This window comes from Dipodomys merriami, unplaced genomic scaffold, assembly GCF_024711535.1.
Source record: "Dipodomys merriami isolate MVZ:Mamm:240054 unplaced genomic scaffold, mDipMer1.0.p SCAF_9, whole genome shotgun sequence".
In the NCBI taxonomy this organism is placed as follows: domain Eukaryota; kingdom Metazoa; phylum Chordata; class Mammalia; order Rodentia; family Heteromyidae; genus Dipodomys; species Dipodomys merriami.
In genome coordinates this window covers 15,020,726-15,043,858 of record NW_027206512.1, presented here as the reverse complement: position 1 = coordinate 15,043,858, position 23,133 = coordinate 15,020,726, and the positions used below count along the sequence as shown (strand labels likewise).

At 37.2% G+C, this 23,133-nt stretch overlaps 1 protein-coding gene across 24 annotated transcripts in view; it reads right to left on the bottom strand.

Moving 5' to 3' along the window:
- Positions 1-23,133, bottom strand: part of Sec31a (SEC31 homolog A, COPII coat complex component) — a 71,200-nt gene that overhangs the window by 42,427 nt on the left and 5,640 nt on the right. For all 24 annotated transcript variants that reach the window (XM_070012762.1, XM_070012766.1, XM_070012767.1 and 21 more), the window contains exons 2-12: positions 21,698-21,777; positions 20,146-20,269; positions 18,066-18,264; positions 15,406-15,501; positions 13,917-14,057; positions 12,479-12,621; positions 8,856-8,955; positions 6,041-6,202; positions 5,703-5,855; positions 1,854-2,090; positions 218-292 (exon numbers count right to left, since the gene is read on the bottom strand). In XM_070012762.1, the coding sequence (XP_069868863.1) occupies positions 218-292; positions 1,854-2,090; positions 5,703-5,855; positions 6,041-6,202; positions 8,856-8,955; positions 12,479-12,621; positions 13,917-14,057; positions 15,406-15,501; positions 18,066-18,264; positions 20,146-20,269; positions 21,698-21,776 (1,509 nt within the window). In that variant the 5' untranslated portion in view covers position 21,777. The remainder of the gene's footprint in view (positions 1-217; positions 293-1,853; positions 2,091-5,702; positions 5,856-6,040; positions 6,203-8,855; positions 8,956-12,478; positions 12,622-13,916; positions 14,058-15,405; positions 15,502-18,065; positions 18,265-20,145; positions 20,270-21,697; positions 21,778-23,133) is intronic.

Genomic DNA, 23,133 nt, shown 5'->3' with positions numbered 1-23,133 from the left:
AAGGCCAAATTGTTTCTGACAATTTTGATTAGTTCTCGCAAATTCTAAATCCAGGTACAAAGCAGAGTTTTGCATTCCAAATTTTAGCAAACTAACTAACATCAATTCTTCTAAAATGTTTACTTTCAGATTTGAGAAAATTTGTGAAGAACTTTATTAAAATAGATAAACAAATATTTTATTAAAGAACAGACACTTAACTTTCCCAAAAGTTTACCTTCTTTCCAAGATCTTCTTTTCTGTATCCTAAAAGCTCCAGATATTTTCCACGAGAATCATCCTCAAAGTTTACCTAACCAAAAAGCAAAACATTTTTGAAACAAAGACTTACATTTAAAGTATATTTTTATAAAAATTGGTTAAATGCTAAGCAAAATTATTACAAATATTGAAAGTCTACCTTATCATCCTCAAGATTGTTAGAAAAGAATCTAAAGAGTGATTTTTTTAAACTATTTTTTTTTTTTTTTGCCTTTTCATTTCTTTTTTTAAATAAAAAGACAGGGTCTAGCTATATAACTAAGGCTGACCTGGAGCCTATTACTAGCCTTGAGCTCATGATTCTTCCTGCCTCAGCCTCTCAAGTACTAGGATTACTTTTTAGGTATTTTCCACTATACTTCATTAACTCGCTACTATTAAGTATACTGGTAACTAATTATCCTGGTTGAAAAAAGCTGATTTACGATGTATAAGTTTATAAGTATAACACATTCAGTTTACATGAGTGCAAAACTCACACTATATGAAACATTCTGTAATTTAAAATTCTTTATCAAAATTCATGCTTAATTATAAAATGTAAAGCCTATAATTTTAGAATTTAACTATATATTAGATTAGAAGTAAATTGACCAGTCAGGACATTTTTCTTGTTTTGATCTGCTGTCAAAAATGCACTTCTTTGAAAGGGATTTCTTCCCTTCCTGAAATTCTTCTTTATTGAAAGGATAAGAAGTATATCCAGCCTCTCCTCTTCTCTTTTCTCTTCTTCTATTTCCCTTTACTATTTTACTATTAGATACTAAACATTTTGTTTCTAGTATAATGTTTATGTTCTAATTTAAAATAGGCCTACTGAATATTATCTTCTTAAATATATCTTTGTATTTACTATTTAAAAAATACTTCAATTCAGGTTGCCAGAGGAAAGAAGGAAGAAATCTTTTGACCGAAGAAGTGATGTTGCCTGGTGACAGTGGCTCACACCTATAATACTAGTTACTCAGGAGGCTGAGCTCTGAGGACCATGGTTCAAAACAGCCCAGGCAGGAAAGTTTAAGACTCTTATCTCAAATTAATCACCAAAAGGCAAGAAGCAACACTGTGGCTGAAGTGGAAGAGTGCTAGCCTTGAGCAAAAAAGCTTAGGGGCAGTGCCCAGGAACTGAATTCAAGCCAAAGACCAGCACATACTTAAATAAATAAATAATAAATAAATAGAAATTTTCTTAGAATTTTCAGATGATTTTAATTGATGTCCATGAAACTCCAATTATACACCAAAAGTGGAGCTGAGGCTCAACTGGTAGATCACTAGACTTGAGCACAAAAGCTCAGAGACAGTGCCCAGGTCCTGAGTTCAAGCCCAAGAACTGATTTAAAAAAGTGTACACCTTATTAGGTTTTAGTCATAGTTCACTATATAAGCAAGACTGGCCTGACTCAAGATCTTCCATTCTCAGCCTCTCAATTACAGGGATTACAAGCATGTAATACTACCCTAAGCTCTAGTTTCTTAAATTTCACCATAAATTCCTAAAATCATACTTTTACAAATGTTTAAGAGAGATTTTAGAATGACAGATAATTTTACAAATAATGAAATAAAACGGTCTCAAATACTAAGTTTACCTTCAAAAAGGACCACACATTTTTCTCAAACTCAGTCTGAGAAGCATCAATTTTTTTCTGGCAGTAATTGATAAATCCTTGAGACTGCACAACCTGCTGCAGTTGATCAGATCGGCTGAGAAACTCCTTTTCTGTTACCACTTGACTAATAAATACATGCTGCTGCTGCTGCTGCTGCTCAGCTCCCTGCTGAGACTGCACTTTAATGTTCTCAAAGGTAACCAGTTTGCCTCCAAACTGTAAGAGAAAAAAATGAATGGGGTCACATTTAATCATCATAAAACGTCTATTGTAAACTTGCTACAATAATCAACTATGGGCTACTCATACATCTATTTGGATGAATGTGGCTTACATTCTCCTATGTTCTACAGTTATAAATTCCTAGAAATATACCCTATACTAAGCATAAAAAAATTTAAAAAAGGAAAGGAAAGGTGAACAAATAGTCATTATACTCAATGTACATTATGCAAAAACTGAACTATGTAACTGGAGGGTAGGGATGGGATGGGAAAGATGAGGTAGAACAATGGAAGGGGTGACACTGATCAAGATACATTGTCCTTATAACCTGACTTTTCAATTAAAACCCATTTGTACTACCATTTAAACAAAGTAAGAACAAATTTCTAATTATTAAGGTGATTGAATCAATAATTCAAAATTTCCCTCAAAGAAAAGACCAGGACTAGTTTTACTTGAAAATACAAACATTACAGAATTACTAATACCAATTCCCAAGCACTTCCAAAAACTAGACAAGGAGGGGAGTCTTCCAAATTCATTTTATAAGGCCAGTATTACTCTGATACCAAAATTCTTTATTAATACTGATGCAAAAAATCCACAATAAGGGACTGGAAAGGTGCTCAGTGGTAGAGTGCTTGCTTGGCATGCATGAGTCCCTGGGTTCAATTCCTCAGCACCACATAAGCAGAAAAAGCCAGAAGTGGCACTGTGGCTCAAATGGTAGAGCACTAACCTTGAGCTGAAGAGCTGAGGGACAGTGCCCAGGCCCAGAGTTCAGGCCCCATGACCGACGAAAAAAAAAAAAATCTACAATAAGTACCAGCACACTGAATTCAATAGTACACTGAAAGGAATATGGCCTTTCAATCTACACAAGGGCCAACTGGGATTCACCTATGGGATTCAAGTCTAGTTCACATATATAAACATCAGTCAAAGTACAATGTACACGATGCAAAAGGAGGATAAAATCATTCAATTCTGTCAATTGATGCAAGAAAGATACCAAACAAAATTCAATATTATTTCACAATGCAGTTCACAAAGCAGGAATAAAGGTGTTATGGAAGCTGGGCATGAGTGGCTCATGCCTCTAATCCTAGTTGCTCAGGAGGCTGAAATCTGAGATTGAGGTTAGAAGCTAACAAAGGCAGAAAAGTCTGTGAGATTCTTATCTCCAATTAGCCACAAAAAGCCAGAAGTGAAGCTGTGGCTTAAGTGGTAGAGCACTAACCTTGAGCACAGAAGCTCAGGGAAAGTGCCCAGGCCTAGACCCAGGCCCATAGTTCAATCCCCAAGACGGGCAAGAAAAAAAAAGTGCTATGGGTTGAAAGTATGCTTAACCTTGGGCTGGGAAGGTAGCTCAGTGGTAGAGTGCTTGCCTTGCATGCAAGAGGCCCTGGGTTCGATTCCTCAGCACCACATAAGAAAAAAGCCGGAAGTGGCGCTGTGTCTCAAGTGGTAGAGCACTAGCCTTGAGCTGAAGAGCTGAGGGACAGCACCCAGGCCCAGAGTTCAGGCCCCACGACCGGACCAAAAAAAAAAAAAAAAAGAAAGTATGCTTAACCTCTAGCATTCACGTTGGAACAAAAAATAAATATGGTAGTATTTGATGTGGGGCCTTTAAGAGGCAATTTAGTCAAGAGGATGAATGGAATAAAGCCTTATAGAAGAACAGGCAAAAACTAGCAAGGACTTTATCTTCTCATATTTTAGCACACAGCTCCCTCTGGAGCATGCAGAAACAATGAAATCTCAGAAGCAGAGACCAGGTCATCATTACCATTAACCTGCTGGTGCTTGATCATGGACTTCCATAGTCCAAAACCATCAGAAGTAAATTTCTATTGTTTATAAATGTCGTAAATGTCTGTAAGCTATACACTCTGTGGCATTTTATTTTAGCAGCAGGAATGTACTAAAAGGAAATTTTCTCAACATAAAGGTCAAATATGAGAAAATCGAAATCTAATATTATACTTAATGGTAAAAAGCTAAAAGTTTGTCATCTAAGATTAGTAATAAGGGGCTGGGAAGGTGGCTCAGTGGTAGAGCACTTGCCTTGCATGCTCGAGGCCCTGGGTTCGATTCCTCAGCACCACATAAGAAAAAAGCCGGAAGTGGCGCTGTGGCTCAAGTGGTAGAGTGCTAGCCTTGAGCTGAAGAGCTGAGGGACAGCGCCCAGGATCAGAGTTCAGGCCCCACAAGCGGACCCCCCCCAAAAAAAAACAAACCTAGATTAGTAATAAGGATGGACCTCTCACCACTTCCAATATTGTACTGAAAGTCCTAGCCAAAGTTAAGGAACAAGAAAAAGAAAAAAAAAAAAAAAAAAAAGCAAGAAAATTAAAAAAGCATAGTGTAAACTGGGTAACTAGTGACTCACATCTGTAATCTTAGCTACTGAGGTGACTGAGAACTGAGGATCCAAGTTCAAAACCCGCCCAGGTAGGAAAATTCATGAGATTCTTTTCTCTAGTTAACCACCAGAAAACCAGAAGTGGTGTTTAGCTCAAACTGAGCACTAGCCTTGAGCAAAAGGGCTCAGGGACAGTGCCCAGGCCCTGAGTTCAAACACCATGACCAAAAAAAAAAAAAAAAAAAAAAAATTCATTGTATATACCACAAAATTAAGAAAAGTAAGGGAAGGGATGGACAATGTAGGGTATGAATGTTAAAGGGAGTGACACCGATCAAGATGCATTATATTCATAAACTTATTTGTTAAATGGCACCTCCTTTTTACAACTACTTAAAAACTTCAAAAAGAAAAGTCAAAAATCTATCTATTCACAGATGACATCTGATATAAAGAATAGCCAAAAGAAACCACCAAAGTCCAGTTAGAAGCAATATGTATAAGTGAAGTTGTGGGAACAAAATCAACACCCAAAATGTATCTGTTTCTACATACCAACAATGAACAGTTTGAAAGGAAATTAAGAAAACTATCACAACAGCATCAAAAAGAAAATATTTAGGAATGGACATTAGGGATAGACATGAAAAAGAAGATGAGCCAGGAGCTGGTAGTTCACGCCTATAAGCCCAGCAACTAAGGAAGCTGATATCTGAGGGTTATGGTTCAAAATTAGCTCAGGCAGAATAGTCCATGAGAGTCTTACCCCCAATTTAAACTTAAAGGCCAGAAGTTGAACTATGGCCTAAGTGGTAGAGAACTATCCTTGAGCAAAGGTTCAGGGACAGTACCTAGGCCCTGAGTTCAAACCCCAAGACAAGCCCCAGATACTAAATGAGTGAATGAATGAATTGAGATGAGTGCCAGTGGCTCACACCTGTAATCCTAGCTACTCAAGCGGCTGAGAAAGTCAGTGAGATTCTTACTTCCTATTAACCATAAAAAAGCTGGAGTTGTGGCTGCATAGTGAAGTGCTAGCCTTAAGAAAACAGTTCAGGAACACAGCCCAGGCCTCAAGTTCAAGATCCAGGACTTGTCACACACATACACACAAAAATGGTAGGATAATATATGAACAGCTCACAAATACATCTCACCCCAAACTTGTGCCATTTGAATGACTCTCTTTACTAGAAAATTCCTTTGTTTCTATGAATCATAAAGTAAAATCCACCTACTGAAAAGGAAGCTCCCACAGGTCTTCGGATCCATTTCGGTGGCTTCTTCAGAGGCAGCACTATACTATGCTGAGCAGTCTGCTGTGGAATTTGTAATGGAGGAAGAGGCTGTCCGGTGCCAAAGGGATCAAGATTTCCAAAAGAGGAAGAAAGCTAAAAGAAGAAAAAAGGTAGGAAACTGTAACATACACACTATTTTGCAGTTCTTTCAAACCATACCCAAGAAATTTTAAACACATAATTGTCTAGAAATCAACATTGTTAAAGTCATTTTCAAAATAATTATACAGTATCTTCTTCAAGGGTGATAAGCAACAGCTTCAACATTGTTCTATTACCTTGTCAACTTGTTTCTGCCTTAAACCATCTGTGCTCCCTCCCATGATAGAATAAACACTGATACGACCATCAAAGGAAGCAGCCGATAAGACAGCAGGATTTCGAGGACACCACTGAATGTCAAAACACCACTGTGTGTTGGTAGGAAGTTCATACAACACCTAGGATAAAAGTAAATAAATTAGGGCTGGGAATGTGACTTAGTGGTAGAGTGCTTGCCTAGCATGCATGAAGCCCTGGGTTTGATTCCTCAGTACCACATAAACAGAAAAAGCCAGAAGAGGCACTATGGCCCAAGTGGTAGAGTTCTAACCTTGAGCAAAAGAAGCTCAGAGACAGTGCCCAGGTCCTGAGTTCAAGCCCGAGGACTGGCAAAAAGTAAATAAATAAAAATAAAAAATAAACGAAAGTCAGAAAAGGATATAGATACTTTTTGCTGAAATAATGTCAAAAGTACAGTTTTTTTTGTGGCACTGGAGTATAAATTCAGGGTCTTATTCTTGCTAGACAGCTGCTCTACTACTAGAATCATATCCTTAGGTTGTCTTTTCTTTTGTTCAAAGGTCTATGTATTTTTATTGTGGCAAAACTCAAAGTACAATCCTGCCAATCTCCTTCAAGTAGCTAGGATTATAGGCAGGACCTTTCACATCCATCAAACAGTTTCTTAAAAAAAACAAAACAAAACTGTCTTTAGCCAGGAAAAGAAACTATATGAGGACTGGGAATGTGGCTTAGTGATACTACAACTTGCCTAACATGCATGAAGCCCCAGGTTCAATACCTCAGTACCACATAAACAGAAAAAGCCGGAATGACATTGTAGCTCATGTGGCAGAGTGCTAGCCTTGAGCAAAAGAACCTCAGGGACAGTGCCCAGGCTCTGAGTTCAAGCCCTAGGACTGTCAAAAAGAAGAAACAAATTGTACAATTTTACTTTTAAGTATGAGAATGGTCCATCATAACAGCCAACTATGCTGTCTTTTGATGAGAAAGTACACAGATAAACATATATAGAGAGATGAGGAAATTTTTAATCATGAGAAACCAAAATTAAATTATTTTTGTCTAGGATGGAGACTCATACAACACTGCTAATGAAAGTATAATTTAGTAAACTTTTCTAGAATGCTACCAAACATTTTAACTAAATTTGAACACCTTAAAAACTGAAGTTCTTGACTTAGTAGCAGTAGTTGTTCTGAAAGACCATATAAAGGTACCCTGGTCCAATTGTTTTTGCCTGATACTATCCAAATACACGCATTCAAAATATTCAGGGTCATATTTTTAAAAATCAATCTTGCTGGGTGCCAGTGGCTCACACCTGAAATCCTAGCTACTAAGGAAGCTGAGATCTGAGGCTCGAGGTTCAAAGCCAGCCTGGCAGGAAAGTCCATGAGACTATCTCCAATTAACCACCAGAAAACTGGAGGTGGTGCTGTGGCTCAAGTGGCAGAGCACTTGCTTTGAGCGAAAGAGCTCAGGGACAGCACCAGAGTTCAAGCCCCATGACCAACAACAAGAAAAAAATCAATTTTAAAAAGGAAGCATTCATTGACCGACACAGCTTTCAGTCTAGAGAGAAATTATGTATACACTATTCCTTTTGTTGCACAAAAATAACAGGATATGGCATTAACATTTTTCTTTAGAAGGGGACAAAATATCATAGAAAGAGCTGACTAACATCTTTACAATGGTATTACACTTGTTAATTATAAGTGTGGTAACTGATAATTCACAGGAGTGTGGGTTTTAGGCATTAAAAAAATCAAGGGGGCTGGGAAGGTGGCTCAGTGGTAGAGTGCTTGCCTTGCATGCATGAAGTCCTGGATTTGATTCCTCAGCACCCCATAAGCAGAAAAAGCTGGAAGTGGTGTTGTGACTCAATTGGTAGAGCTTTGAGGTGAAGAGATGAGGGACAACGCCCAGGCCCAGAGTTTAGGCCCCATGACTGACCAAAAACAAAAGTCAAATGTCCTTGACTTGGACTTTGCATGACATTTAAAATGCAACAGTATCTAGCTTTCTCATGTCTTCAAGGCTTATACTGATTATTGATGAAACTGAAGACTTGTCCATTCCCAATTTGCAGATAGATTTTTTAAAAATCTTTTTTTAGTTATACCATACATTAAACATCTACTCCTTCAAATTCTAAACACATACTAGTCACATGCAAAATTCATTATTAAATTATATGAAAATGATCATTAAACAGTTCCATAAATGTTTAACTTACAGGGGTAGACACAGTATAAAATGCAAGTTATTTACTTGTTTTACAAGTTACTAGGGGTAAAACTTATTATTTTTATTTTTTACCTTTTGCTTCCCTAATTTTAAAGTTCCTAATGTTTGTATATTCTTACAAATATCATATTCAAATATTAAACCAGAAATAAAATAACTAAACAAGCTAGAGTACTCAGAGCATGTGTCTGTATATACTGGTGCTGGAGATCAAACTCAGAGCCCTGGGCATGCTAGACACACACTCTACCACTTAGCTATACTACAAAAGCACTTTTAATTATCTACCTTACTAGAATCTACAGTTCCAAATGTAAGGGAAACCATCCTACTATTAATAAAAAAATAGAGCAGTAAGTGTGGTTCAAGTGATAAAATATTTGCCTAGAAAGCAAAATCCTGAGTACAAACTCTAGTACAGCCAAAAAATACTAGTTTAATGGCATTCTAGCTCCATTTGGATTCTTTTAGAGATTTTTATCAGGAATATTATCTCAGCTTTTTCAATCAGAAAAATTACAACAGCTATAAGGTTGAGAGACATTTTCCTCCCCATACCTCTCCTGTGTTTGGGTTAGCACAGAGAATTTTAGCATCTTTTCCACAGCTCAGTAACAGTTCAGGATCTGCCATGCTCCATGCAATTGCCAAAATTCCCCTATAAAAAAACACAGAAGGAGAAAATATACAAAGAGCTAAGGAAATTTTTAATATTGAGAAACCAAAATTAAATTATTTTTGTCTAGAATGGAGACTCATACAATGTTAACAGAAGTATAATTTAGTGTAACTTTTCCAGGAGGCAATGAATGCTCTTTGATCATTATAAATAGGATGTTAAATACAGAGAAAAAATGCGTGATAGCAAAATATTGAAAACAAATGTCCAGCATGGAATATGTAATAATAAATAACAAGTGGGATTTTTGTTTTATTCTGCTTTTTTGGAATTGGGGATTACACTACTATGTCTATTGCTGAGTGTCTCACTGAGTATGCCTAGCTGGCCTCAAACTTGACTGGGATAAGGTAGGCAGATCCTCCATCTTGAAGGCAGGCAGGATCATGCCTGGATCAGGTTGTCTTTTGATGAGAAAGTACACAGATAAAACTAGATGGTAGAGTATTTGGGGTTGTAGCTCAGTGTTTGAGTGCTTGCTTTTCTATATCAAATACAAGACCCTGGGGTTTGATTCCTAGACCAGAAATAAAGGTTAATAGAAATCTACTTCTAAGCTGGGCACCAGTGGCTCACATCTGTAATCCTAACTATTCAGGAGGCTATGATCAGAGGATTACAGTTTGAAGCCAGCCCAGTCAGAAAAGTCCTCATGAGAGTCTTATCTCCAACAAAGTACACAAAAAAGCCAGAAGTCACACTGTGGCTCAAGTGGTAGAGTGCTAGCCTTGAGCACAAAGAGACTCAGGGACAGTGCCCAGGCCCTGAGTTTAAGCCAGGACCAGCCAAAAAACCCTCCAAAACAAAAACAAAAACAAAAAAAGAAATGACTTCTAGTCTTCATGATTAATGAAAAAAAAAATGCTGACTATATGCTTAAATATCTTATTATTTGTAAAAAGATCTATAAGAATTACATAAACAAATTAAATAAATATAATAAAATTTACTTGTGGAGGGCAAAATTGCAACTACTTGATCCTTTCTTTTTGTTTGTTTATATTTTCTATCTTCTGTTAGTAGACAAGTATTCAAGATTAAAAGAAAAAACTTCAGAATATCACATAAGTACTACAAACTAAATTCTAGGATATGAGCTTATAGTTGTAATGATTTTATGATGTTTTAAACCTTAGTATTAAAAAACTTTTGTTTCTGGTAAACGTTCTGAAAATTCAGATTCGCACAAAAAAAAATTTCCCTATATCCCCCTATCCAAAGTCATTATCAGTATTTTGTCTTTACTATAATGATGCCTATATTAGAGACTCTACTAGAAACTAGAATTACAGCTAATAGAGAAGACAAGCTACATGATTTGAAACTTAAGTCTATATATCCCTAAATGAAAAAGAAAACACCCTAAAAGAAATCAGAAAATACTACTTAACAATATTGGAAAAATTTTCATAAACTCTCTAAGTATCAAATACCAGTGACAACAATACACCAAATTACTATTATAAAGACTCATTTTCATAATTCTGATGACCTTAACAAAGATCAAATTATATAACACATTTCAAGACTTGTCTAAAAGTGTAATATATTAGCAATTTAGAAAATCATTATTTTTATAGTATGACCTATATACCACTTTATAGTAGAGACAATCTTGTGGCTTTTTTCTTTGGGAGGTGGGGGCTGGTCCTGGAGCTTAAATTCAGGGTCTGGGCACATTCTTGAGCTTCTTTTGCTTATGGCTTGTGCTCTACCACTTGAGCCACAGCTACACCGCGTTTTTGTTTTTGGTTTTTTTTGGTAGTTAATTGGAAATAAAGAGTCTCACTGGCTTTCCTGCCTGGGCTGGCTTCAAATCACAACCCTTAGATCTCAGCTTCCTGAGTAGCCAGTGAGCCACCAGAAACCTGGCAATCTCATGACATGATTTCTCAAAACAAAACTAAACCATTTACACCAAGTTTGACGAGGAAGAGAAAAGGTTGATATTGGAATTATTTTTAAACTCATCTAATTCATCAGTAGCATATACATTTTCCTTGCTCATCATGAGGGAACTACAAGAAGTTAACTAAAATTTGCTGCATTCAAAAGAACTTTTGGTGGGAGTATGTGACTGCAGGGTTGAAAATTCAGCTTTCATATTTAATGTGATAGTTGGAGATTCTTGTGCAGAAAGCAGCCTTGGAAGATACCTTCTTGATAACCAAACTCAAGGACTTAGTTTTCTCTCAGCACAGCATGTACAGCCAAGGTTAATGACATGAAACTTTCAAGGCTGTATTTTTTTGTCTAAAAATTCTTCCTTTTTGCACTTATTTTTAAAAACTAGTTTATTCTACATTGTACATGTCATTCCATATTTGTCTAAACTCACAGAATGTGTAACACCAAGAGTCAACCTAATATACACTACAAACTCTGGTTGGCCAGATGCATTAACAATGGGTTTACTGTAATAAATGTATCAACCTCTCTGGCAGGAAGTGTTTATAAATGAGAGATTCTGTGGGTGAAAATGCCAGGAGTATACAGAGCTCAATTTTGTTGTGAAACATAAAACTACGAAAAAGTAATTTCATAAAATAAAAAAGGCAAGAGAAAAAAAAGTTAAATAAAATTAATATATTTAAGAAAAAAAACCTCAAAAATATCTAGTCAGGTGGAGGGTGGCACATACCTATTTAAGAGGCTGAAGCTGGAGGATTTTGTGTTCAAAGCTAACTTAGGCAATGTAGTAAGACTATTTTTTTTTTGGTCATGGGGCTCAAACTCTGGGTCTGGGGCTGTCCTTCAGCTCTTCAGCTCAAGGAAAGAGCTCTACCACTTGAGCTATAGCACCATTTCCAGTTTTCTGGTAGTTAATTGGAGATAAAAGTCTCATGGACTTTCCTGCCGGACTGGTTTTAAAGTACAGTCCTCAGATCTCAGCCTCCTGAGTAGTTAGGATTACAGGTATGAGCTACCGGCACCCAGCTATTTCAAATTTTTAAAAAGTAATTAAACACACATGTGCGGGTACATACACACAAACACACACACACACACACACACACACCCCACCCCCCCAGACACACGCGCGCGCACACACACACACACACACACACACACACACACACACACACACACACACACACACACACACACACACACACACACACACACACACACACACACACACACACACACACACACACACACACACACACACACACACACACCCCACCCCGAAGCCAGTGGATCACACCTATAATACTAGCTGTTTAGGAGGCTGAGATCTGATGATTAAGATTCAGAACCACCGCAAGCAGGAAAGTCTATGAGACTCTCTTCAATTAACCACCAAAAAGCCAGAAGTGAAGATGTAGCTCAAGTGGCAGAGCTCTAGCCTTGAACAAAACCACTCAGGGACAGCATCCTTTGTTCAATCCCTAGTACTGGCACAAAAAATAAAACAAACAAGTAAACAAAAACCTGCTAATGTAAAATAGTATGTTTTAGAACATAAGCAATCAAGTTCCTTAGAATAATAATATCATACCTGGCATGGTTTTCCAGTAAACGGAATGGAGAAGAGGCAAATCGAAGATCCCACATCTGGATCACTGGTAATCTATCATCCTCAGAGGCAAGAACCATCTGAGTAGCAACATCAGGATGCCATGCCAGCCCAGAGCAATGCATCTGTGGACAGTTAAAATTCACATTTTATTAATCATCTTAGTTTACAAAAAAATAAAGGAAAAATGATTGGATAACAACTACCATCTAACTTCCATATGAGACAAAATTATTGATAATTGTCTAGAGGTTCATATTTTTATGTACCAGAAAGATGACTAAAATGATTTTTGTATGTTTTATACCTTTGAAACTTGTTTTAAAATTCCTGATGCATTTGAATGAAATACCCTTTTCTAAAGAAATATTCTTAACAGATTTTTGTTTTCTTAAAACAAAACACATATAATCCTAGTACTCAGGAGACTAAGATCTAAGGATCTGTTTAAAGCCAGCTCCAGCAGAAAAGTCTATGAGACACTTTATCTCCAATAAACCACTCAGAAAACCGGTAGTGGTGCTGTGGCTCAAGGCAGAGCACTTGCCTTGAGCTAAAGAGATGAGGGACAGCGCCCACCCGAGTTCAAGCCCCAGGACCAACAACAAAAAAAAATGTAGGTATTCTTAGGCAAACTTAGGGCTGGAAAAGTGGCTCAGTGGTAGAGTGCTTGCCTTGCATGCATGAGGCCCTGGGTTTGATTCCTCAGCACCACATAAGCAGAAAAACCTGGAAGTGGTGCTGTGGCTCAAGTGGTAGAGCGCTAGTCTTGCACTGACAAGCTGAGGGACAGCACCCAGGCCCAGAGTTCAGGCCCCACAACCAACAAAATAAAAAAGAACATTTGTTTCTCTTAGGCAAACTTGTTTTATTAAAAAATCTCAAATTAATCAATATAATAGAAGCAAAGAAATCTCTGAATTGTATCTAAATTATTTCTAGTATGTGAAAAAATTTTAAAAAATTGTAAGGTTGAGATTTTAATGGGCTTACATCTGCATATACTGAGTAAGTGGGAGAGAAATTTTAGCTTACTTTATTTCTTACCTAATCAGAGGAAGAGATAAAGATAGAATTTTGGAAATCACAAGTTCACACTTACATTTCTAACAGCAAGAAAAATTCCTATGATCCTAAGAAACACTAACGATGAATTTTAAGAAGCTACTGCAATGCTTCTAATAGCTAAGCAAGCAAAAACAACCATGTCACTGGATACTTCTTTTGCTAAACTGTCTTCATCATTAATAGTATGCAACCTGGTTTGCCAGGAATTTTATAGCTTCTCCTAAAGGAAGAGAACTCCATAGAACTCGATTCACTCCAGTATCAATGAAAAGACAGGATAAAATTTAGATTTGTTGTCTTCTCTGAAAAATAATCAGAAACACAACATGTTCATTATAAATCACATACTTACCCTGTTACTATGATCACTGACTTTGATGATTGGCTCGTTTTTCCTAAGATCCCACACAGTGGCCCGGCCACTAGGACTGGCTGATGCTAAAATATGTTGAACTTGTCTGTTCCAAGCAATGCAGCTGATATCTTCTGGGGGCTATAAGGAATAAACTATTAAAGACAACTTCTTGATTATAATCAAACCTAATTATAAAATTTAATTCTGTTGTTTCTGTTGTAGTTGGTTGTGGGGCTTGATCTCAGGGCCTAGGTGCTATCCCAGAGCTTTTTAGCTCAAGGTTAGTACTCTACCACCTTGAGGCACAACGCAAATTCAAGTTTTCTGGGTGTTAACCAGAGATAAGAGTCTCATGTAGCCAGGCGCTGGTGGCTCATGCCTGTAATCCTAGCTACTCAGGAGGCTGAGATCTGAGGATTGCGGTTCAAAGCCAGCCCGGGCAGGAGAGACCATGAGACTCCTATCTCCAATAAACCACCAGAAAACCGGAAGTGGCGCTGTAGCTCAAGTGGTAGAGCGCTCACCTTGAGCTGAAGAGCTGAGGGACAGCGCCCAGGCCCAGAGTTCAAGCCCCCACAGCCGACCAAAAAAAAAAAAAAAAGTCTCATGTATTTCCTGCCCAGGCTGGCTTTGAACCTCAATCCTTAGATCTCAGCCTCCTGAGTAGCTAGGATTATAAGTGCAAGCCACCAGTGCCTAATTATTTTAGAAAATAATTACTTAAAAATTTGATTTATCCATTTGAAATTTGAATTACATACAATACCGTTTAAAAAGTACAGATACATACATATGTGTGTGTGTGTGTGTGTGTGTGTGTGTGTGTGTGTGTGTGTGTGTGTCATTTCAAATAGTCTCATGTAACATGCATTTATTGAACCCCTGCTATAACCCAAGTACTATTTATTTAATTACAATTGTTGCAAGGCAGATACTGGCAAACATGATCAACAACTAAGCAGAAAAGGTTTATAGCCTGGACTACAACAAAAAATAAGGTAGGGTATGTTACCATTATGCTTCCTTTAAGAATGTCAAAATGTTTGGCTCAGTTACAGTGGCCTCTAAAATCAGCCATTATACAATAAAGAAAAACTCAAGGAAGAGCAGGGAAAATCTGTTCTTACCCAACTTACAGGAAACATACAGAAAGTATAGCTTATCTTAAAATCCAGAGAATTTTTAAAAATAATACTATATGTAAATTATTAAAGATATTGGTCCATTTTGTATACTTTTCTTTGTCTATTATAATGAAAAGTATCTAGCAGGTGGTAAGTTCTGAATAAAGGATCTACTTACTATCTTACTTTAAAGGGACGTACTGACACTTTAAAGTTATTATATTAATACTTTACTATGCTGAAGAAAAATCAATGACATCTAAGCAATGATCTGTATGAAAAAGAATTAAAAACTGAAACAAGTAAGTTTAGAAGAGCTACTCTGGTTCCTTTGATATCATTGTTCAAAATCAGTACATTACCTGTGTTTTAGCTCCTGGTGTCATAGGAGTTGCAAAACTGTTTAGATCCCAAATGTAGATTTCAGATTCATTAGCACCAGAAGCTACCAGATTAGTCTGTAATACAAATTATAACTACTTATGAAATGGTAATCACCTTTATTGTAACAATTTAGAAAGGAAATATTAACAAATCACTTTAATACTTTTAAAAATAACTAATTAGTATTTATGAATAAAGAAAATTCAAAATAACTGCTCAGAGAAAGACAATGTCTATTTTAGCACATGCAGTTTTCTATTTAGTTAAAAACACAGGGCTGGGAAGGTGGCTCAGTGGTAGAGCGCTTGCCTTGCATGCTTGAGGCCCTAGGTTCAATTCCTCAGCACCACATAAGCAGAAAAAAAAGCCAGAAGTGGTGCTGTGGCTCAAGCGGTAGAGTGCTAGCCTTGAGCTGAAGAGCTGAGGGACAGTGCCCAGGCCCAGAGTTCAGGCCCCAAGACGGGACCCTCCCCCCCCCCCAAAAAAACCCCCACATGTCTAGTCCTTAAATAATTATGTATAATTCTTCATCAAAATTTTTAGAGGGGTAGGGATATAACTCAGAGGGCTTACATAGGAGGCCTTATATACAAGGCCCTGGATTCAATCCTTTGTACCATTAAAAAATAAAAGGTGGAGGGAGAGTTCTTTATAAAGAAACATATTACAAAACTATTTAAAGTAAAAATATGTCTGAGAATGGAATTAAGTTTAAAGATATTACAAAAAGTAATTACATGAATAAACTTTAATCAATCATATTAATCATATAAAAAAATTATTTTCTGTAGCTTTGCATTTGATTGGATGAGACAAAAAAGTTCACCAATTATTGCATTCAGGAATAGCTAAATTGGAAAGCAGGGGGAAAAAAACAAATAGTTAAATCCACCATCACGATGGCTAATATGTATAATCCTAGCTACTTGTGATCAGGAGGATCACAGCTCAATGCTAGGCCAAATAAGAAGTTCTTGAGACCACATCTCAACCAATAAAAGCTGAGTTTGACATGTGTCATCCTAGCTCCATGCCTAACAAAAATGATTATTCTAGGCTGGCTCAAGGAAAAAGTGAGATCCTATTTGAACCTAATGAAGGCAAAAGGATGTGATTCAAGATGTGATTCAAGAGCAGAATGGCTATCTAGCAAGAGTGAGGTTCTGAATCCAACTCCAGTATCACCCACACATAAACATAAACATAAACAGACACACTCTCTCTCTCACACACACACACACATACACACACACAGAGTAATACTGATGCTAAATTTTCATTATTATTTCATAGAGTTGTAAATAATATCTGTCATAATTACAAAATTTCCCAGTCAATATAACTTACCTAGATACCATAGCACCAGCATACTGCAGAACTAGCACATTTTTTTTCAAGCAGTAATATTTATTGAACCACTATTTTATAAGAGTTAGACATTCATTTATGAATAAAAATGACTACTGTTGGTGCCCTTAAACAAATGAAGTATTAATCAACCAAGTAAAAAAAAATAAAGTTCTAAAAGCAAAATTACCCCAGACTGCAATCATGAATTTTTTTTTGGTCCGGTCATGGGGCCTGAACTCTGGGCCTGGGCGCTGTCCCTCAGCTCTTCAGCTCAAGGCTAGCACTTTATCACTTGAGCCACAGTGCCACTTCCGGCTTTTTTCTTTTTGCTTATGTGGTGCTAAGGAATCGAACCCAGGGCCTCAGGCATGTAAGGCAAGTGCTCTACCACTGAGCCACCTTCCCAGCCCGCAATCATGAATTTTTATAAGCCAAAGTTTCTAATCTCTGAAATTAAATTAAAACTGTCCAGTCAGATGACATAATACCTACAGACCTATTAGCCTGCTGCCTCCAAGGAGTATTACTCATCCTGATCGTAACTTTGAACTTACCATTCTCAAAGTAAACTCATTCATCAAGCTATAACAGGCACCTTTTTTTTTTTTTTTTTTTTTTTTTTTTTTAAATTGTATTTTATTTTATTTGAGAACATACTGTACAAAGGGGCTACAATTACATGGGCAGGATAATGGATACATTTCTTACCAAGCATTGCAGCCTCCTCCTTTGTTTACCCTTCACTTCCCTTCCCCGCCTCCCCCCTCCCCCCACCCAATTTTACCCCCCTCCCCCCACCCAATTATACCCCCCTCCCCCCCCCACACCGGCATTGTAATGCTGGTTTTGACATGACATTTTGTACTTCTCATTGTTGCAACAGGTCCACCTGAATCCTTAAACGACTTGTTTGTCCCCATCTACTCCACATGTTATACTGACATCAAATATAGTGAAAACGGGGGTTACACTGTGGGGGAGGGACATACAAAGCAACAAAGAAATAATCTTATAAATGTATTAGAAATACATGCATGAAAGAAACGAAAACATTAAAATACATATTTAAGGGTTCATTTTCCTAGCATCACATTATCTGACCTTTTCCGCTTGACTCATACCTATACTAGATATTGCAAATAAGGGAAACCATGGGACCTATGCTTCTTTGGGAACAGGCACCTTTTTTTTAGCATAAATATTAAGATTGAAGCATCGTAGGTTCATAAATTTATTTCAAAAGTGTAGTACATATTTTAAGAACTAGGAATAAATATCAAAACCAAACCTGGAAAATGTTTACATCCAAGGCCCTCACAGGACCAGTGTGCTTGTCATTCTGGGCAATGACAACATCTTTGTCTCCAGCTATAATTTTAGAAGGATCATAAAGAATAATATTTCCATTTTCTCCACCTGCAATCAGAACTCCAGAGACATCTCCTTTGGGATTAATCTTATGAGGCCCCCAAATCAACTTGTGATACCTTTAGGAGAAAATGAACACAGTAACTTATTTGTGAAGCCAAACAGAATTTGTAGAAACTAGTAGAAAAGAACTTGCAATTACACATTTTACTTTTATGTTTTTCTAAATACTATAAAAACATGTTTCTCCTCAACTTCTAGTAACTGCATGACTTCAGTGAAATGGGCATTTTATTTCTTATTTATAATTGCATATGCATATTAGATTTTTTAATCTCCAAAGCTGCACTCTACCACTTGATCCATAGGGCCACTTCTGTGTTTTTTAGTGGTTAATTGGAAGTAAGAGTCTCCTGCCTGGGCTGGCTTTGAACCTCAGTCCTCAGAACTCAGCCTCAGTGAGTAACTAAGCTTGTAAGTGTAAACCACTAGAGCTGGCTAGCATAAAGATTCCTACAGGGATAATACAAAGTAGCAAAGTTTACTTACATGTCAAAGATACCAGCTTAAATATGTTTTATCAATTTAGAAACTGTGAGACCCTGGGCAAGTTATTTAATCTCTTGTTCTGTCTATAAAATAGAGCTGCTACCATCAACTTTTCTTGAAAAAGAGTACATTCCATATGAAATAGCCAAAGGTATTCTGTTAAACAGTGCTGGTATTAGGGGAGTTACCTGAAATTTTCTATGGATTTCTATGGTGGTATCAAAATTACATCTGTGATTTGTGATAGAGAATAAAAGAGGTAAGATATAAAGGTGGCATACAGGGGTGTGGTGAGACAGATGGTGGTGAGGAGAAAAAATATCCTGGATTGCCATCACAACAGACGGCTCTAAAAGTGTGCGTGCGTGCGTGCATGCGTGTGTGTGTAGTACATAATTATAAGAGAGCCCATAAAACTCCATGATTTAAGCTATATTGTTAGGTAAGATACAATCTCTTTAAAACTTGCTAAAACACTGAGACAATATGCTTATGTTATTACTCAATGAAAGCACCCTTTTCTGCATTATGATAGAGCATAAGTACTTAACAGGGTTATTTAAATACTCAGTGCACCAGAAACCACGTCAACACATTTTTATGAAATTTGTTTCTAGTCAGGTGCTGGTGGCTCACACTCATAATACTAGCTACTCACGAGGTGAGATCCAAATATCAAGGTTTGAAGCCACCCCAAGCAGGAAAGTCCATGAGATTCTTATCTCCAATAAATTATCCAAAAAAGCCAGAAGTTGCACTGTAGCTCAAGTGGTAAAAGAAGCTGAGGGGCAGCACCCAGAACCAGAGTTCAAGCTCCAGGACTGGCCAAAAAAAAAAAAAAAAAAAAAAGTATGTTTCTAAATATAGATAAGAACAAAGAAGGGGCTGGGAAGGTGGCTCAGTGGTAGAGCGTTTGCCTTGCATGCATGAGGCCCTGGGTTCGATTCCTCAGCACCACATAAGCAGAAAAAAAAGCCGGAAGTGGCGCTGTGGCACAAGTGGTAGAGTGCTAGCCTTAAGCTGAAGAGCTGGGCCCAGGCCCAGAGTTCAGGCCCTACGACCAGACTCCCCCACCCCCCCAAAAAAAGAATAAAGAACAACATAAAAATAACTTGCTATTAAGAAATAATCACATAGACATCATAGTTAACATAACTACTCCTTTCCCTAGACATAGCTACATGAACAAGTGAGATATGACATACCAATGAAGTTTACTTTACTATGAGAAAAGAAAAAAACCTAAACTGAGCTTCTTTGTCTCACCCTACACATTAGAATCAGCACTAAGAGTCAGCAGAATGTATAAACACGCCTTTCATCTTCACAAAAACATACTTTTAAAAACACTTAATGCTTACTTTATAACAATTACATAATCACAGACTGAAGTAGTCATCAATTACATCATATTATTAATCACATAATTCAAATAAGGGTGAACCTCATACCTGTGAGAAGAAGGAAAAGTAGCACAAGATTTCATATCCAACGATGGATCTGAAAGATCCAATTCAAATATCTCAAGGGAAGCATTGGTACTAAATGTTGCATCCAATTGCTGAGCAGATGTTCCTACAGAAAATACACTTATAATATTTAAACATGAAAAAATAATAAGTGGATGCTAAATCCAAAATGTTAGGTGATACGACAAAACTAACAGGACTTAAGAAACAAAGAACTCCCACTCATCTGGTTGAACCACTACTAAATATCCCCATGCTGCTGATCACATATATGTATATAACATGTGAACACTGTTATATGTTACAGACTGTGATAGACAATTTGCTCCAGGAAAGTTAGAATGAACTTGTGACTTTAAATGAGCATCATTATTCCACAATACTGTGAAATTCCAGAAATTATGTAATCACTTAATCACAATAAAAAAAAAAAAAGAACCTCGGGGAAGAAAGGGAGGGAGGGGATGGTAGGGGGAAAACAATGGAGGGGGTAACAATGTTCAAGAGGAAGTGTACTCATTACCTCACTCATGTAACTGTAACCCTCTGTATAGTATCTTTACAATAAAAAAAATGCTATAGAACAGAAAAAAAAAACAACAGAAGAGTAAAGCAAAAATGGAAAGTAAAGTAAAGCGTAAAGTCAAATGGAAAGTTCACATTCTGAATGGGATATTGGAAGATAGATAATAAAAAAAAAAAAAGAAAATGGCATAAAATTAAAACCAGTTTTGTTACTTTGTTCATGAATACTGTATTAGTATTCATATGCTATTGAGAATATGATTCAATTACTCCAGAAATGAGATTGTAGCACAGTGCTAGACGATGTTGTGTGAGTAGTGTATATATATATATATATATGTATATGTATATATATATCTATATAAAGCCTGTAGATATGGAAACAGCACCATTATTTACTATATGTACTTATAGCCATACACAATATATAACTCTACCTCTCTTTATATATAAAAATGATGCATTAGCTGGTTGCCACTGGCTCACATCTTTAATCCAAGCTACTCAGAAGGCTGAGATCTAAGGATCACAATTCAAAGCCAGCCCGGACAGAAAAGTTTCTAAGTATTATCTCCAATTAACTAGCAAAAAGCTGGAAGTAGAGCTATGGCTCAAGTAGTAGAACACTAACTAGTCTTCAGCAAAAAAGCTCAGGGACAGACCCAGTACCAACACAAAAAATAAAGTTCTTATATCAAATTTGTTCTTCATTCATTCAAACTGTATTTTATATATCGGTTGTCCTATTACACTGAAAGATTAAAAATAATCCCTGGACAGTGGGAAAGGATATGTGACACATGTCCTGATCAATCAATGTTATAATGTACAAGGTGTTAAGAGAACACATAAGGTCATCCAACTTAGCTGCCAAGGAGAATGGAAGTATCTTACTTGGAAAAGAGATTTTTCAGGAGATGAGCCACATTTTAAAAGACAACTATGAATAAACTAGAGGTAAAAGATAAGAATTTGTTTACTTATGCCATCTTCTCTGTTTTGAACCTACCTGTGGCTAGGTAAATGGGATGGTTCTGGGCAGGGCTCCATGCCTGCATGGCTGTACGATCTATTTCCTTTAACTTCATTCTGTTAAATAGAACATTTAATATAAAGAAATGTATGAAATATAAAAGGAGTGATACTGATCAATACACAATGTATTCATAATCTGCTTTGTTAAAAGTAAACTCCTTTCTTTATATAATAATTAAAGAAAAAGTAAAATTTAAATAAAAGACATTAAACATGTAACACAACATATAATGAACAAATCATACAATATCAGCAATGTTCACGTACCAATAATGTCAATGAACTTAGATGTTGCTTGCTGTTGCTTGCTGGAAATATTCAGCATTAACAAACCTATCTGGGTTGACAATATATTTCATTAACATAACACTGACTAACATGTACAAAACCCTATGTTCAATTTCCAGTACCACAAAAAGTAAAAACTTTGTAACACTATTTTAAGACAAATATTGGGCTATTCTAATTATAGATTATATAGATTGAATACCCCTTATCCCAAATGCCTGGGACCAGAAATGTTTCAGATTTCAGACAGGGAGGAAGAGAACGAGGGAGGGAGGGATGGAGGGAGGGAGGAAGTGTGTGTGTGTGTGTGTGTGTGTGAGTGTGTGTGTGTGTGTGTGTGTGTGTGTGGAGGGTGTGTGTGTGGAGGGTGTGGGGGGGGGGGCGCCCTAGGGCTTGATCTCAGGGCCTGGGTACTGTCCTCTGGCTTTTTTGCTCAAGGCTAGTACTCTACCATGTGAGCCACACCTCTATTTCTGGCTTTTGGGTAGTTAATTGGAGGCAAGAGTTTCACAGACTACCCTGCCTTAGCTGGCTTCAAACAGTGATTCTCATACCTCAGCCTCCTAAGTATTTAGGATCAAAAGCATGAGCCACTGGTGCTCAGCTGTTTCTTAATGTAAGGTCTGAACAGGGACACCTCCCTCCCTCCTGGCTAAGTTTCCATCCAGTATCTGTTACCTAGGTAACTGGCAGACCTGGAAGCAGTTGCCTCCTGCTAGGTCACATCCAGATCCAGTGTGGCCATACCTTTCCCCTACCTGGCCACACCTCCTCCTGTCCCTGGCCTAGATAAGTCCTGGCCCAGGAGTGGGTCCCCGCACCCCCCCCCCCCACACACACACCTTTCCTTTTCAGGCAAACCTCTCCACCCTGCAGGGCAGGGGCAGCAGTTTGGTAAATAAACTTCTTTTCCTGCCTGAATAGTGGATGGTGTTCTCTTCATTGGCTGCCTAATAAAACCTATTTTATATACCTTACAGTTAATATCTACACAGACTTTACTAGCCTGAAATCTATATTCCTACTAGCAGCACAATGCAATTTGGTTGTATAATCTTCATTGTCCCCCTTGCACTACTTATAGTACTATCTTTTTCAGTGTTTATCTTTACACTGTTAAAT